This window comes from Glycine max, chromosome 3 (genome assembly GCF_000004515.6).
Source record: "Glycine max cultivar Williams 82 chromosome 3, Glycine_max_v4.0, whole genome shotgun sequence".
NCBI lineage: Eukaryota > Viridiplantae > Streptophyta > Magnoliopsida > Fabales > Fabaceae > Glycine > Glycine max.
In genome coordinates this window covers 43,592,933-43,605,139 of record NC_016090.4, presented here as the reverse complement: position 1 = coordinate 43,605,139, position 12,207 = coordinate 43,592,933, and the positions used below count along the sequence as shown (strand labels likewise).

The 12,207-nt window shown below is 32.7% G+C and overlaps 2 protein-coding genes across 4 annotated transcripts; both read right to left on the bottom strand.

The window, feature by feature from the left end:
• Window positions 1-1,792: 1,792 nt before the first annotated feature.
• Window positions 1,793-5,569, bottom strand: LOC100807162 (probable pre-mRNA-splicing factor ATP-dependent RNA helicase DEAH2). 3 transcript variants are annotated; one of them, XM_003521552.5, is made up of 7 exons: window positions 5,176-5,569; window positions 4,753-4,955; window positions 3,527-4,611; window positions 2,996-3,121; window positions 2,660-2,898; window positions 2,417-2,535; window positions 1,793-2,093 (listed from the first exon to the last, which is right to left on the bottom strand). In XM_003521552.5, the coding sequence occupies exons 1-7, from the start codon at window positions 5,437-5,439 to the stop codon at window positions 1,967-1,969; spliced, it is 2,163 nt and encodes a 720-aa protein (XP_003521600.1). In that variant the 5' UTR covers window positions 5,440-5,569; the 3' UTR covers window positions 1,793-1,966. The 3 variants fall into 3 exon arrangements, 1 of the variants encoding a protein (XP_003521600.1); XR_003266535.2 differs by lacking the exons at window positions 1,793-2,093; window positions 2,417-2,535 and having other exon boundaries at window positions 2,875-2,898; window positions 2,996-3,226; window positions 5,176-5,558; XR_003266536.2 differs by lacking the exons at window positions 1,793-2,093; window positions 2,417-2,535 and having other exon boundaries at window positions 2,875-2,898; window positions 2,996-3,220; window positions 5,176-5,558.
• A 2,688-nt stretch (window positions 5,570-8,257) lies between these two features.
• LOC100795639 (probable glycerol-3-phosphate acyltransferase 2) lies at window positions 8,258-11,386 on the bottom strand. Its single transcript, XM_003520711.4, has 2 exons — window positions 10,604-11,386; window positions 8,258-9,419 (listed from the first exon to the last, which is right to left on the bottom strand). Exons 1-2 carry the CDS (start codon window positions 11,324-11,326, stop codon window positions 8,523-8,525), a joined length of 1,620 nt encoding a protein of 539 aa, XP_003520759.1. The 5' UTR covers window positions 11,327-11,386; the 3' UTR covers window positions 8,258-8,522.
• Window positions 11,387-12,207: the final 821 nt, after the last annotated feature.

Below are 12,207 nucleotides of genomic sequence, written 5' to 3'. Positions count from 1 at the left end.
CGTGAGAAAGAAAGACACGAAAGATTAGTGATTATGTGATAACCTGATAGGTGATATGTATGACAAAAAGAATGTGTTAAATGAATGTTTGTATTTTTGAGATTTTATTTATTATTGTTGTCGTCGTAACAAAGGAAACTTTCTTTCATCAGCCTCACGATTGTGTTTCATCAAATGATAAAACAAGCAACACTGCCCAGCTGGATAAATTTCATTTTATAGAATTGGGAAAGCTTAATCGATGTAAACATGAGTCTGCCACCAAAAAAAAATGATGTGATTGATTTTTACTAAGCATGATTTCATCTTTTTTTAGGCATAAAAGTTGGATAAATTTCATTTGACTTATGTTTTTTTATTCCTTTAAATTTGAAAATTTATTTTTTTTACTCCTTAAAAAAATTGTTTTAGTATTCCCTCAATTTTTATAAAAAATTTTAGTCCCTCTTTATTCATAGTTTCACATTTGTGAAAATTTTTAATTAGTAATTTTTTTAATTTAGTTTTTAAAAAATAATTTTTGACAATTTAAACCTTCAAAACATTTTACTCGATTTGGTAACCATTTTTGTATATATTTTGATGATTTTAAAAAAATAAAAATAAAAATATGAAATTGTTGTGATTTTTTTACATATGATGATTTTAAATTATCACAAATTATTTTAAAGAAAATAAATTAAAAAAATATTTATGACAGTATAAAATGGTCATAAATTGTGAAACCATTAATATAAAGAATGAAATGAACTAAAAATAATTTTTAAAAAAATATAAGAAACTAATGAAAATAGATTTTTATTTGAAGGAAAAAAACAATTATCTAAATTTAAAAGAATAAAAAGGTATTTAACTCATTTCATTTTTATAGAATTGGAAAAGCTTGTATAGTAGAAAGGACAATAGGATATACTTGGTACTCGGTAAGATATATCCTCAATCCAACAATAATTAGGAATGATAAGTTGAAGTTGAGAAAGGTCCTGTAGTCCTCCATTATCCCTTGGAAGTAGCTTCTTGGTGTGTTGGATCCAGTAATCTCTGAAAGTTTATTTCAAAAGTGAGGTTGATCAGTAGAAGCTGAGCCAACGAAAGCCGAGGGCCTCTGTTATGCTTCATACAATTCAAGGAAAATGACGTTGTCTTCATGATCTCCAAATTTGAAATCGACACATTCAAATTTCAAATTTCGATTGTTCTTTCCAGACTCAGGTGGTAAATATAAGCGTGGTAAATAGAAATATTCCAATAATCTCATTATTTTTAAACGTGGGTTGCATTATTCCGATATTAATTTAAATCTACATTTGTTACATGCTACTGTAAATTTACGTTGTCGGAGATTTAATCCCTAATACCATCTTTGTGACAAAAAAATCTATAAAAATAACCAGTTCCAAAAATGAATATCACCTCAAGATATTAATTATTAACTATATTGGAAAATACCCTGAATTCAAAGAAAAAATAATAAAAAGAATAAATATATTTGATAGCATTCATTCCAACCCCTCAATTTTGTTCAACTACGTGATGGACTGAGTTTTTTGTGAAATAATCTATTTAAACCAAACTTCTAGGTAACACTGCAGGATAGTTGGAAACTTGCTACATGTTCAAGTAGTGAGGACTGAGAATAGGAGTAAAAATAAATTACTTATAAATGAATAACTAAAACATAATAGATTCCCAGCTTAGTATATCCAGGCATCCAGACATTTATAATCTATCCTTTAACGAGAATAAAATCCAGAAACAAATTTGGACTAAAGGTACAACAGAAGATGGACGGTGATTAAAAAAATGTTCACTATTACTCTAGCAAATGGTACAAGAAACTTAGCTCATTTTGAACTAAACTATCGACATTCAGTATTCCTTTCAGATGTAGAAGTCTCAGCTGCAGAAGGCAAAATATCCAATCCAAATCCAAACCCAAAGGCAAAAATAGTGTGGATGGCTGACTTCATCTGCGGCTCCTGGCTTCCTCCTTTTCCTTTTCTCGCTTCTTGTAAAGTCTCTCGAGGACACGCTTTGCCTCGCATTGGGGGAAATTAGACAAATCATAGTAATGTGGTGCTACATCAACCAACCTGTATGAGATGAGAATGAGAATTGCATGTCAGGAATAGGGAAACTAGATAACCTTCATCTTATAAAAAAAACACAACAATATACTTGACATTCAACTACCTCCCAAGTCTTCTCCCTAAAATCTAACAATGAAATTCAGTCACAAATTGCATCTGTCTAAGTACTGTCTTCAAATGTTTTTCATCATGTAGTTCCCATTTTAATTGAACACAAGTTCATATTTTCATCAGGCTTTCACTTCACATCAAACATTACAAGCATTCAAGACTTTGCATCTTTGATGGTACAAGCATCAATAATCCATATACAGAGAGAATCTTACCATTCCCCACGTATGTCTGTAACAGTACGAATAAAATTCCGACTGGTAAGAACATATTCATTATAAATGACCCATTCAGGCTTGTGATCCAGGCAATTGGATGGATGCAAATGCACCACCTACAAACAAAACAGAAACATTTAGGAACCAGAAAAGTACAATACTAAAGCTGACAGTCTAGCTCCTCCAATAACACAAATGAAAGACAGATGAAGTAGACAAAAGCAGTTCATCTAAACAAACCTGGTTGTCTTTCACTGTCAAGTAGTGTCCTGTACGCTCCAGATGAGCTACCTGCATGAAATACCCAGCTAGCATAGCTTTTCTTATGTTGACATAGTAGTCGCGGCTATTAAAGTCAGTGCTGCATAGCTTCAGATTAAACCGGGACATGATACGCACTAATTGTTGTCTAACATTATCAGCTGATTTCAATGCCCTATGATTAACAAAGTTATCGTAGCACCAAGAGGGATCCTCATCTTGAAAAACATTTACAATTAACAAAGTTAATATAAAAAAAAGTAATAATTTAACTAGATATTGAAAAAAAAGGAGCTAGCAGAAATAACTACTTACTATTTTGCTTGTACGCATGATAGACATTCAACAGTGTGAGATGATCTCCATCAATGTGCCCGAACCTAGCTTTAGCTTCATCCGCAGCTTTTTGTGCCTCCCTAGGCCGGACAAAGCAATTGGGTACTAAAGAAAGAAATTGATTATCACAGAGGAGGTCCACGGAAGGTCAGCAGATGCATAGAGGCGAGACCACACCATTTGCTTCATGAGAATACTGAGAAACTGCAACTAATGCATCAGCACTTACTTAGAATCCAATGGTGCATGCCAACCGGGGACATGGAACCCAGAGAAGACAGTTGCTGATGACAACCTAACAGGACACACTCAACTGACCACATTCATGTGCAACTAAGCACACATGTAAGCAGTCAAACATCCCCCATCATATCCACAAGATTATCATCTTGCACAAGCACAACAGCAGGGAGTCCATTTCAAAATGGATCCCAGCATAACTAATTTGCCTTAGCATTATGGGGGGATACTGGACAGACATAAAAAAGCAACAAAATAAAAGGATTATACCTGAAAGCATGGCAGAAACGGACAGAATCTCATTTGAACAGTTGAATTCAGGACTGACAACGAGCATCTTTGACATCTGTGGGTCCAAGGGAAATTCACTCATAATCTCACCCAGTTTTGTTAAGTTACCATCGTCATCCAGTGCACCCAAGTAATTCAACACTTCCAATGCACGCATTAAGGTCTCAGGAGCAGGAGGGTCCATGAAATCAAAATGCACTAAATCGTCTATACCCAGTTTCTTCAAAGTAAGAACTGTGTTGGCAAGATTTGATCTCAAAATTTCAGGATAGGTCTGTGGCTGTAGATCATTATTGAAACTTTTCTCAGTGTAAAGTCTAAAGCACTTCCCTGGTTGAGTTCTTCCAGCACGCCCTGATCTCTGATGTGCACTAGCTTTCGATATTGGTGACACTAATAAAGACTCCACACGAACTCGTGGGTTATAAACCTTCTGCTTAGCAAAACCGGGGTCAATGACATAAACAATACCATCAATTGTCAAGGACGTTTCTGCTATGTTCGTTGATACCACAATCTTCCTTCCAGGAGGTCCACCCTCCTTCAGTGGAGGTGGAGCTGGCTCAAAAATCTTCTGCTGCATAGCAGGAGGAAGTGTAGAATACAGGGGTACAACTTTAACAGGGCCCACCTGATCTCCCAGATTAGAAATTTCTTTTGTTATTTTGCGGCAAGCATCTTCTATCTCTTCCTCTCCAGTCAAAAATACAAGTATATCTCCTGGAGGCTCACACATGTGTATCTGTACCACTGTCCTAATGCCAGCCTCCAAGTAATCCCTTTCAGGTTCCTGAGTATAGAAAATTTCAACAGGATGTAGCCTTCCAGGAACTTTCATGAGAGGGGCACCGAAAAAATAGCCCTGAAACTTTTCAGCTTCAAGAGTCGCACTCATAACAACCAACTTCATATCAGGTCTATTTTTAAGCACTTCCTTCAGAAGACCAAATAGCACATCCGTGGCTAAAGTCCTCTCATGTGCCTCGTCAAGAATAATAACCTTGTACCGTTCCAAAAGTGGATCCGTCATAGCTTCTCTTAAGAGCATACCATCCGTTAGATACCTGTGAGACAAAGCATTCCACTTTAGACTAGACAAAACAACACAAAAAAGAGCACAAGGAAAACAAAAAACATAGACAACACATATCAATCAAGCTCAAAATCAATAACATAAACCAATCCAATAGCAAAACTAAACATACTTCAAAACCGTCTTTGCACTACTGCAGTCTTCAAATCTGATACTGTAACCAACCTCTTCCCCAATAGTTACATCCATCTCTTCGGCCACACGACGCGAAACAGACATTGCAGCCACTCTCCGAGGCTGAGTGCACGCTATCATCATCTTCTTACGTTTATCCGGTGTCTCTAATTCGACAGCATCCAAAACAAACTGAGGAATCTGCGACCCCCCCAAAAAAAGCATAATTTTTTTCATAAATTAGAGACATACACACATAGTGAAACCTAGATAAAACATCTATCATCGTAACATTTGTGTGTCCGAATTTAATTTTTTTTAAAAATGCCCTAAAACATGCTAGAAAACATATTATTGAAATACATAAAACCAATCTCTAGAAGAAAAAAAACATAAAACATATGAGTTGAACAAAACAAACCTGCGTAGTTTTGCCACTACCAGTTTCACCGACGAGAATCAAAGTCTGGTTATCTTTGAGAACCTGCAAAAACTCTTCTTTCTGGTGCCAAACGGGGAGGGTCTTTCTCTTCTCCAGAATCTCGAAGTACCTTTGGGAGTAAGGCCTTGAGGTCCAGTGATTGATGAGATTATTAGCAGCGCCGCCATTGGTTTTCGCCATCTTTGCCGCGGAATCGTCTACCACATCGAACAAGCTCACCTTCCTCTTTCTCTCCGTACCCATCAATTTCAAAACCCTAATTCCAATCCAAGCAAATTGGTGCTGGAAGATGCTGGCTAGGGCTAAGCTTCTCTTTTGTGTGTAACACTAAAACCACCAGACCTTAATGACTAGTGAGGAAGATGAAGTTTCTAATAATTACAATTCAGCCCACAGTTTTTTTATTATTTATTGTCACTCAGCCCATTAACTCAAGCCCAATATACGTCTTGCCAATTCTTTTCTATATGGGCCGGACCATCTTTTTTGGGTCGAACGGTCTTTGAATGACCAATAACGGACCCAAGTAAAAAAATTAAAGGATATATGTTTTTCTCCTAAATAAATAGGCAAATGTTCAAAATCTGTTACTAAAATTTTGAATATAAAATTTAAATGTGTATTTTTTTACATGAACCTATGCTCAGAAAATCCAAACTTACGTGAGTGATGATTAGTCTTCATTAGTAATTAACATTAACATCTGTCTAATTATTTTTTATTCAATTATTATTATTTTTTATTGAACCCTAAAATTTCGTAGGTTTCTTCAAAGACCTAAATCTGTGTCACCACCTACCTTCACTTCCTAGGTGGTGCCGCCACATGGAGATACCTTGGGATACTCATATCATCAAAATTAGTCTCATAACTAGCTCATATAACTTGTAAGATTTAAGAGCTATACAATATTTTCTAATTCTATCCCTATCAATTTCCAAAAATCACTATTTTTTTACTCACATATAATTAATACCTTTATTTTAATAAGTTACATGTGCATACGTTATTTCAGTTTTTATAAAATATTAGTATTTACCTAGTAATAATAATATATGAAATTATTTATTTTAATTATTATATACATACACTAATACACATACATAAACATATTTTTTACGCCATTAATTATATTTCTAAATTATTTTCCAACTTTCATTAACTTTCCAGCTTATTATATCAAATACAGCCATAGTTAAGTTGCAGGTTGTTTACCTAGCTGCAGGTAATATAGTGTGATGCTTTATGCTACTAGTTACAGGTTGTTTACCTAGCTTGAACTCGGGTCAACGTTTATAACTTGATTTTAAAGTATTTGGATTTTATAAAATCAATTTTAGTTAAAATTGAATTTAGAGTAAAAATAATTTTAATTTTAATTTTTTTATAAAATTATAATAAAATTTAATAATAAATTCTTTAAAACAAAAAATCTATTTTATTTTTTTGATATAATTTTAATGATGAAATCATCCTTAGTAAAAACCAATCACATACCATTTAAAGTTTTTTTTATCCGCACATATCATTTACCGATTAATTAAGCTTATGCTAACGAGACATTATTATAATTGACCCAAAAAAAAATGAGACATTATGATACAACTTTAAAATAATGTTTATTATTCATTTTTATAAGATTTTATTTATAATTTTTTATATTGATGATTTTTACACTATAAATATGCATATAATTAAAGAGAGAGAATGTACTGAAAAATAATTTAAAAAAATACAAGTATTAATAATAATAATAATAGTTTTAAAAAAAATTATAAATCTAAAATAAATTTATTATTACAAGTTATATGAATCATTTTCCTTAATCTTAATAAATTAGATAATTAAGTCATATAAATAAATAAATAAAAGTGATATAACACTCTCTTTACTGATGGACTTTCTTTTGGTTTGTTGGTGCTCTTGTCTGGGTTATCATTTATTTATGCCTTCATTGCCTAAATAGATTGTAACCTGGCTTCACAGGGCCTATTCTTGTAACGAGACATTATTATATGATTCGAAACAATTATATATATATATATATATATATATGGTCATGAGATGTCTCAAGAGAATGACCCTGAAATAACCTATGATTAGATTCAAAGCAAAGGTATATGTTTATTTTTGTCTAGGGTTTTCCCTTAAGGTTATCCTTTTATTGACGCATGCAGTTGCCTTTCACCCAAATGATGAATATAGATTTCTAAAACGTGGACGTAACCATTTCCCTTATCTCCAAAGGGAGGTGACTATTTGGCTATTCAAGACACCATAGTCCCTAGATGGGCCACATGCATCATCATATCGTAAGCTCTCCTACTTAGCATGGAATCAAGCAAGGTCGATTAATTGCAGCTGCATATGCAAAGGCTTGCGCCATAGTCTGCCCACTTTAGTAGGCATGAAATTTCAATTACATTTCGTAACACATAAACCCAAACATATATACTAACTAGCTGGGTAGTTGCTGGTTTTGTAATTTGATCCTCACATGATATATTTTTAAAAGAAGTAATGCAATAGCTTTAAATATAATTAAATTTTGAATAAAAAGTTATTCTTATAGTTGGATGAATTTTGTGGGAGTACCTTAGACTCCAACAAATACAATAACATGAATATTGGTTTAAAATTGCAAGTCTTAGACTCAAAATTTAAAGTATACATACCTGCATGTCATTAATTTTTAAATAGACCTCAACTTAATTCAAATTCTGTTTGCTTTACCCCCTAACAATTAATGAGAGTACAATACTGAGTGCTGCCTATAATTTAAGATATTAATAAATTTTTTATTTAATATTTTTATAAAATATTTATAAAAAAAAATTATAAGAAACATTTTATGAAGACATATATGGCATTACTCCACTAACAATTGGCAGAAAGTGGAAAAGTCCGAGTATATCTCCCAGTTCATTTAATTTGATTTTAAACATTGCCATATCAAATCAAATTTGTTGGAAAAACAATAAACGATTTAATTACTGCTACGCGAACTTAATTAGGCTCAGTGAGTTTAATCAATTAAATATCATATCACGATCATACTAGATGAAATAATACCCTCCTTTGGAGAGTCCACAGTCGATACGCTTCATTAATGAATCACTATATATGAGATTAACAATAAGATATGAATCAATATTGCTTCTACGTTACAACATAGAAAAACGAAGAAAAAAATGGCCAAAAAATAATGACAACAAGCAAGGGAAGTCATTTTTGCCGTATTTTCCTTGTCTATGTTTTCCATCACAAGGGCATTGCTAATTATTAGTGATTTAAACAAAGCATGAGCAAAATCAAAACCCTATTAACTATTTACCACTCTTTGTGGTCGAAACTATACCTTCATTACCGGCCAAAATCAAGTACTTGTCCTTTCTATTAAGTTGAGTGCATTCAAATTCCAAGGCCTTCCCAATTTGCGTTTGCACGTGATTAGCCACTGCAAATCCCGCATAATCGCCATTGATAACATTACTAGCGGTAATGGAAGGTGACACTTTCTCTAGCAACTGAACAGAGTAAGAAGGTGTGGGATTCATCAAGAAGAAAAATGGGTCCAAGCACTTAAGACCTCCTGCGGTTGTGCCATGGAACATTGTCACGTGACAATCAATTGCCACAGGGATTATTTCAACGCACAGTTCCGAAAACAAAGGGCTGAACCTTAATAAATAGGGCTCTCTACACGTGGTCCCTTCAGGGCACACAACCAGGTCACCATGTTTCAACAAACTTTTCATGGTCTTAGCATCCTCGTCGCGGTTCCTCGTCAAACGCACCGTTTTGATCGGTGCGAGTATCTCGGACATTCTGCTCAAACTATATGTCACGGCCACTAGGTCTCTACTCAAAGTGAACGATAAATAGAGAGGGTCTAGCAATGTTCTGTGGTTGCATGCATAAAGACGCCCCTTGAGTAAAAATTTATCTTCTTTGTTTGTGGTTTTGGGCCTTGAAATTGTGAGACGAAGCCCAGTGAATTCCAATAGGGGCGTTGAGATGTTGTATGGAAGTGAGAGTGCTGTTGTGATCCTAATCAATGCAAGGATGAAGCCACAAGGAAGCCATATTAGCATGGCTAGAGTCATTAGTGGTGTGGGTTTAAGTGCTAATCTTCCATCGTGGAATATTAGTGGCTTCGGGTATTTGTCTCTTGCTAGGTTTTTCCAATTTTTCTTCTCAGCTTCCGTCACCATATACACTTCCTAAAATTATTGTTCATAAAAGAAAAGTCAAACAACAGTCAACAGATGAGTTTCTAAATGAAGCTTCGGCATTAACTGAAGTGAAAATATAAACAAAACTAATGAAGCTGTAAAATGTAGTTAGTGGTGGGGAATGTTGACAGATATGTATTTGGTAACGATACACGAACATACATATATATATATATATATATTGAAGTATTAAAAGATTAAAACTATTTAACATGTTGAGTTAATCTTTGATAAATTAATACCGCCATCAATACTGAGATGTAAATATACAAAAGAAAAAAAAAACTTACTATAAATATAGATTTTGTTAGTTTTTCCTTAGGTTGCACGGTAAAAAAAAAACGTTTTTCATAACTTTTATTTTTTTAAATATTAATTTTTTTTTTATTTTTAATATATCAAATTTTTATATTCCTGATTTCATATTTTTTTTATGAGTTTCTTAATTAGCACGAAAAGCATATATATGTTAATAAAAGTCATACATAAAACCGGAGTAATTAATAGCCTTAAAATAATTTAAAATAGTACACAATTAAGCATTTTTTCTTCTTCTGAATAAACATAGAAGCATTCAATATACTATACGTGTATTTATTAATTTAAATAAAATATAATTAAATATAAATTAAATTAAAGCCATTCAATTATAAATAAATTATGGCAATTAATTTAGACAAAATATAAAAATTAAGGTTTAAATATGTTTTGTACATGATAAATGACTGAAATTTTGTTTTGTTTTCCAGTAAAAAAATTATTTTACTTTTTACCTTATATTTGTTTAGATAACACTTTAAAAAAATGAGTTAAATATTTTTTTAATGACCAAAAACAAAATAAAATATATATATTAATTAGGAACCAAACAAAAAGTTGGTCATTTTTTGAGATAAAAAATTTATTAAGCAAAAGAAATTAAAAATAAACATAATTAAATTAAATATTTTAAAATTATTATAAAGTTACTAAATTTTCTTATTTACATGTTCAACCTTTTTACTAATTTACTAAAGAAAGTTGAACAAAGATCAAATACAATTTATATATATTTAAAAGAATCTCACTCTTTAAAAATGTCTCATCTTCAAAAAGCTGTTTAGTTGAGAATGAATTGACTGAATTCGACCTAAGGATATATCATAATTAAAAGATAGTAATTAAAGACAAACCTTGCATGTAGAGAAGAAGGAATGGTCAAGATCCTTATGAAATCCTGAAATTCCAATCATATCAGAACTGTTTCCTTTCCCTTCACGAACCAGCTCCAAATTAGCATGCACGGTTTTTCTCTCCTCCATCAACCCCACGTAGAAGCCATTGAACACTTTCAGCTCTCTCCCCACAACAAAATTAATCTCCAAATACTCCTTCAAGAAGCTTTCCACCATCACTCGTGGCAACTTGCTCAACCCCACTTTTTTGCCACCTCTTTTCACCACCTCATACATTTCTGACCCAACATCCTCCAACAAAAACTTCGGCAAAACGGTTCTTCCCACTCTGAAACTCTCTTCTTTGATCCCAAAGAAGCATATCATAACCATCATCTTCAACCCCATTTCATCTCCAACTAAACAAACAAAAGGGTACACTAAAAGCAGAACAATAGCTCTTAATAACCCTCCTGCTTCAAACGCAACGAGCATGAAAAATGGGAACACTGAAGAGGATTTCAACAACGCACCTTCTACGTCAAAGATGAGAGTGTGGTCATTGAGATCTGAATTACGATGAAGTAGAGAGTGGTACCTCTGGTATTTGAATTGATGGGTTGCATATGTGATGTTGCTAACACTTCTTCGGAGGCTTTTGAGTGGCTTGAAGAAAAAACGGTACCAAAAGATGAAAATAAATTTGAAGAAAAACGTACTCATCATCACCATTTTGGCCATATCTCTCAACGTAGGAACGATTTGAGACGTAGTTGTTGGTTGTTGTTAAAGATAATTTCGATTTTCATGCCCTACCGTGTATGCACTTGAACCATGTGTATTTATACTAGTATAAATACATCAATACCCTTAGTTTTTGCTATTATTACCAAATTGTGTCATCTTGATTTGGTGTTCTCGCTAATATCCAAGTTGTTTGCTTACTTTTTGGTTGACTTAGAATTTAAGGAGAGGTACGTTTCCACACTGTTGAGAATGTTTTCCATGTTGGAGATGAAAAGTCAGTACATGGCTGCATGCTAATTGACAATAATGTGTATAATCATTAATGAGGGATTACATGAAGGCGGCCCGTAATTATTTAACTGTTGATGGAATAGATTGATGCATGAAATAGTAATCATGCATTAAATATTAGGGATTACAACTGATGTTTAGGTTTGACGAGTAATATATATACCGATATACGATCCACAGGATTGTAGCAGCTTTTGATGTTTTATTTTTTTAAATATCTTCCATATACAGCATAAGAATTAAGAAATTAAAATAAATCAAAACATTATTGTGTTAACCGATAACTGTTTAGGAATATTTAATTAAAAAGATATTTTTATACTAATAATATAAAAATTAAATTATGTAAAAAGGGCTTAATTACTAATTTTATCCCTAAATTATTTTAAAAGATTTAATTTTTGTTCCTGAATTTTCAAATGCTTTAATTTGATCTTTATTTTTTTTTAAATAATTCAATTAGGCCATTTCATCATTTTGAGCTGACATTGTTAAGACAAAAATTGTGGTGGTTTTTAACAATTGTCGCTATGCATAAATAAAAACTGTTAAAATTTATAATATTAACGGTGTCAGCTAAATAG

What these genes read in the sequence shown, in the direction of transcription:
- LOC100807162 (XM_003521552.5), bottom strand. Translation starts at nt 5,439, where the DNA reads ATGGGTACGGAGAGAAAGAGGAAGGTGAGCTTGTTCGATGTGGTAGAC. An exon ending in GTAGTGGCAAAACTACGCAG is followed by an intron (nt 4,956 to 5,175) that starts GTTTGTTTTGTT and finishes GGGGGGTCGCAG; the next exon opens with ATTCCTCAGTTTGTTTTGGA. An exon ending in ACAGACATACGTGGGGAATG is followed by an intron (nt 2,094 to 2,416) that starts GTAAGATTCTCT and finishes CATCTCATACAG; the next exon opens with GTTGGTTGATGTAGCACCAC.
- LOC100795639 (XM_003520711.4), bottom strand. Translation starts at nt 11,326, where the DNA reads ATGGCCAAAATGGTGATGATGAGTACGTTTTTCTTCAAATTTATTTTC. An exon ending in CCTTCTTCTCTACATGCAAG is followed by an intron (nt 9,420 to 10,603) that starts GTTTGTCTTTAA and finishes CAATAATTTTAG; the next exon opens with GAAGTGTATATGGTGACGGA.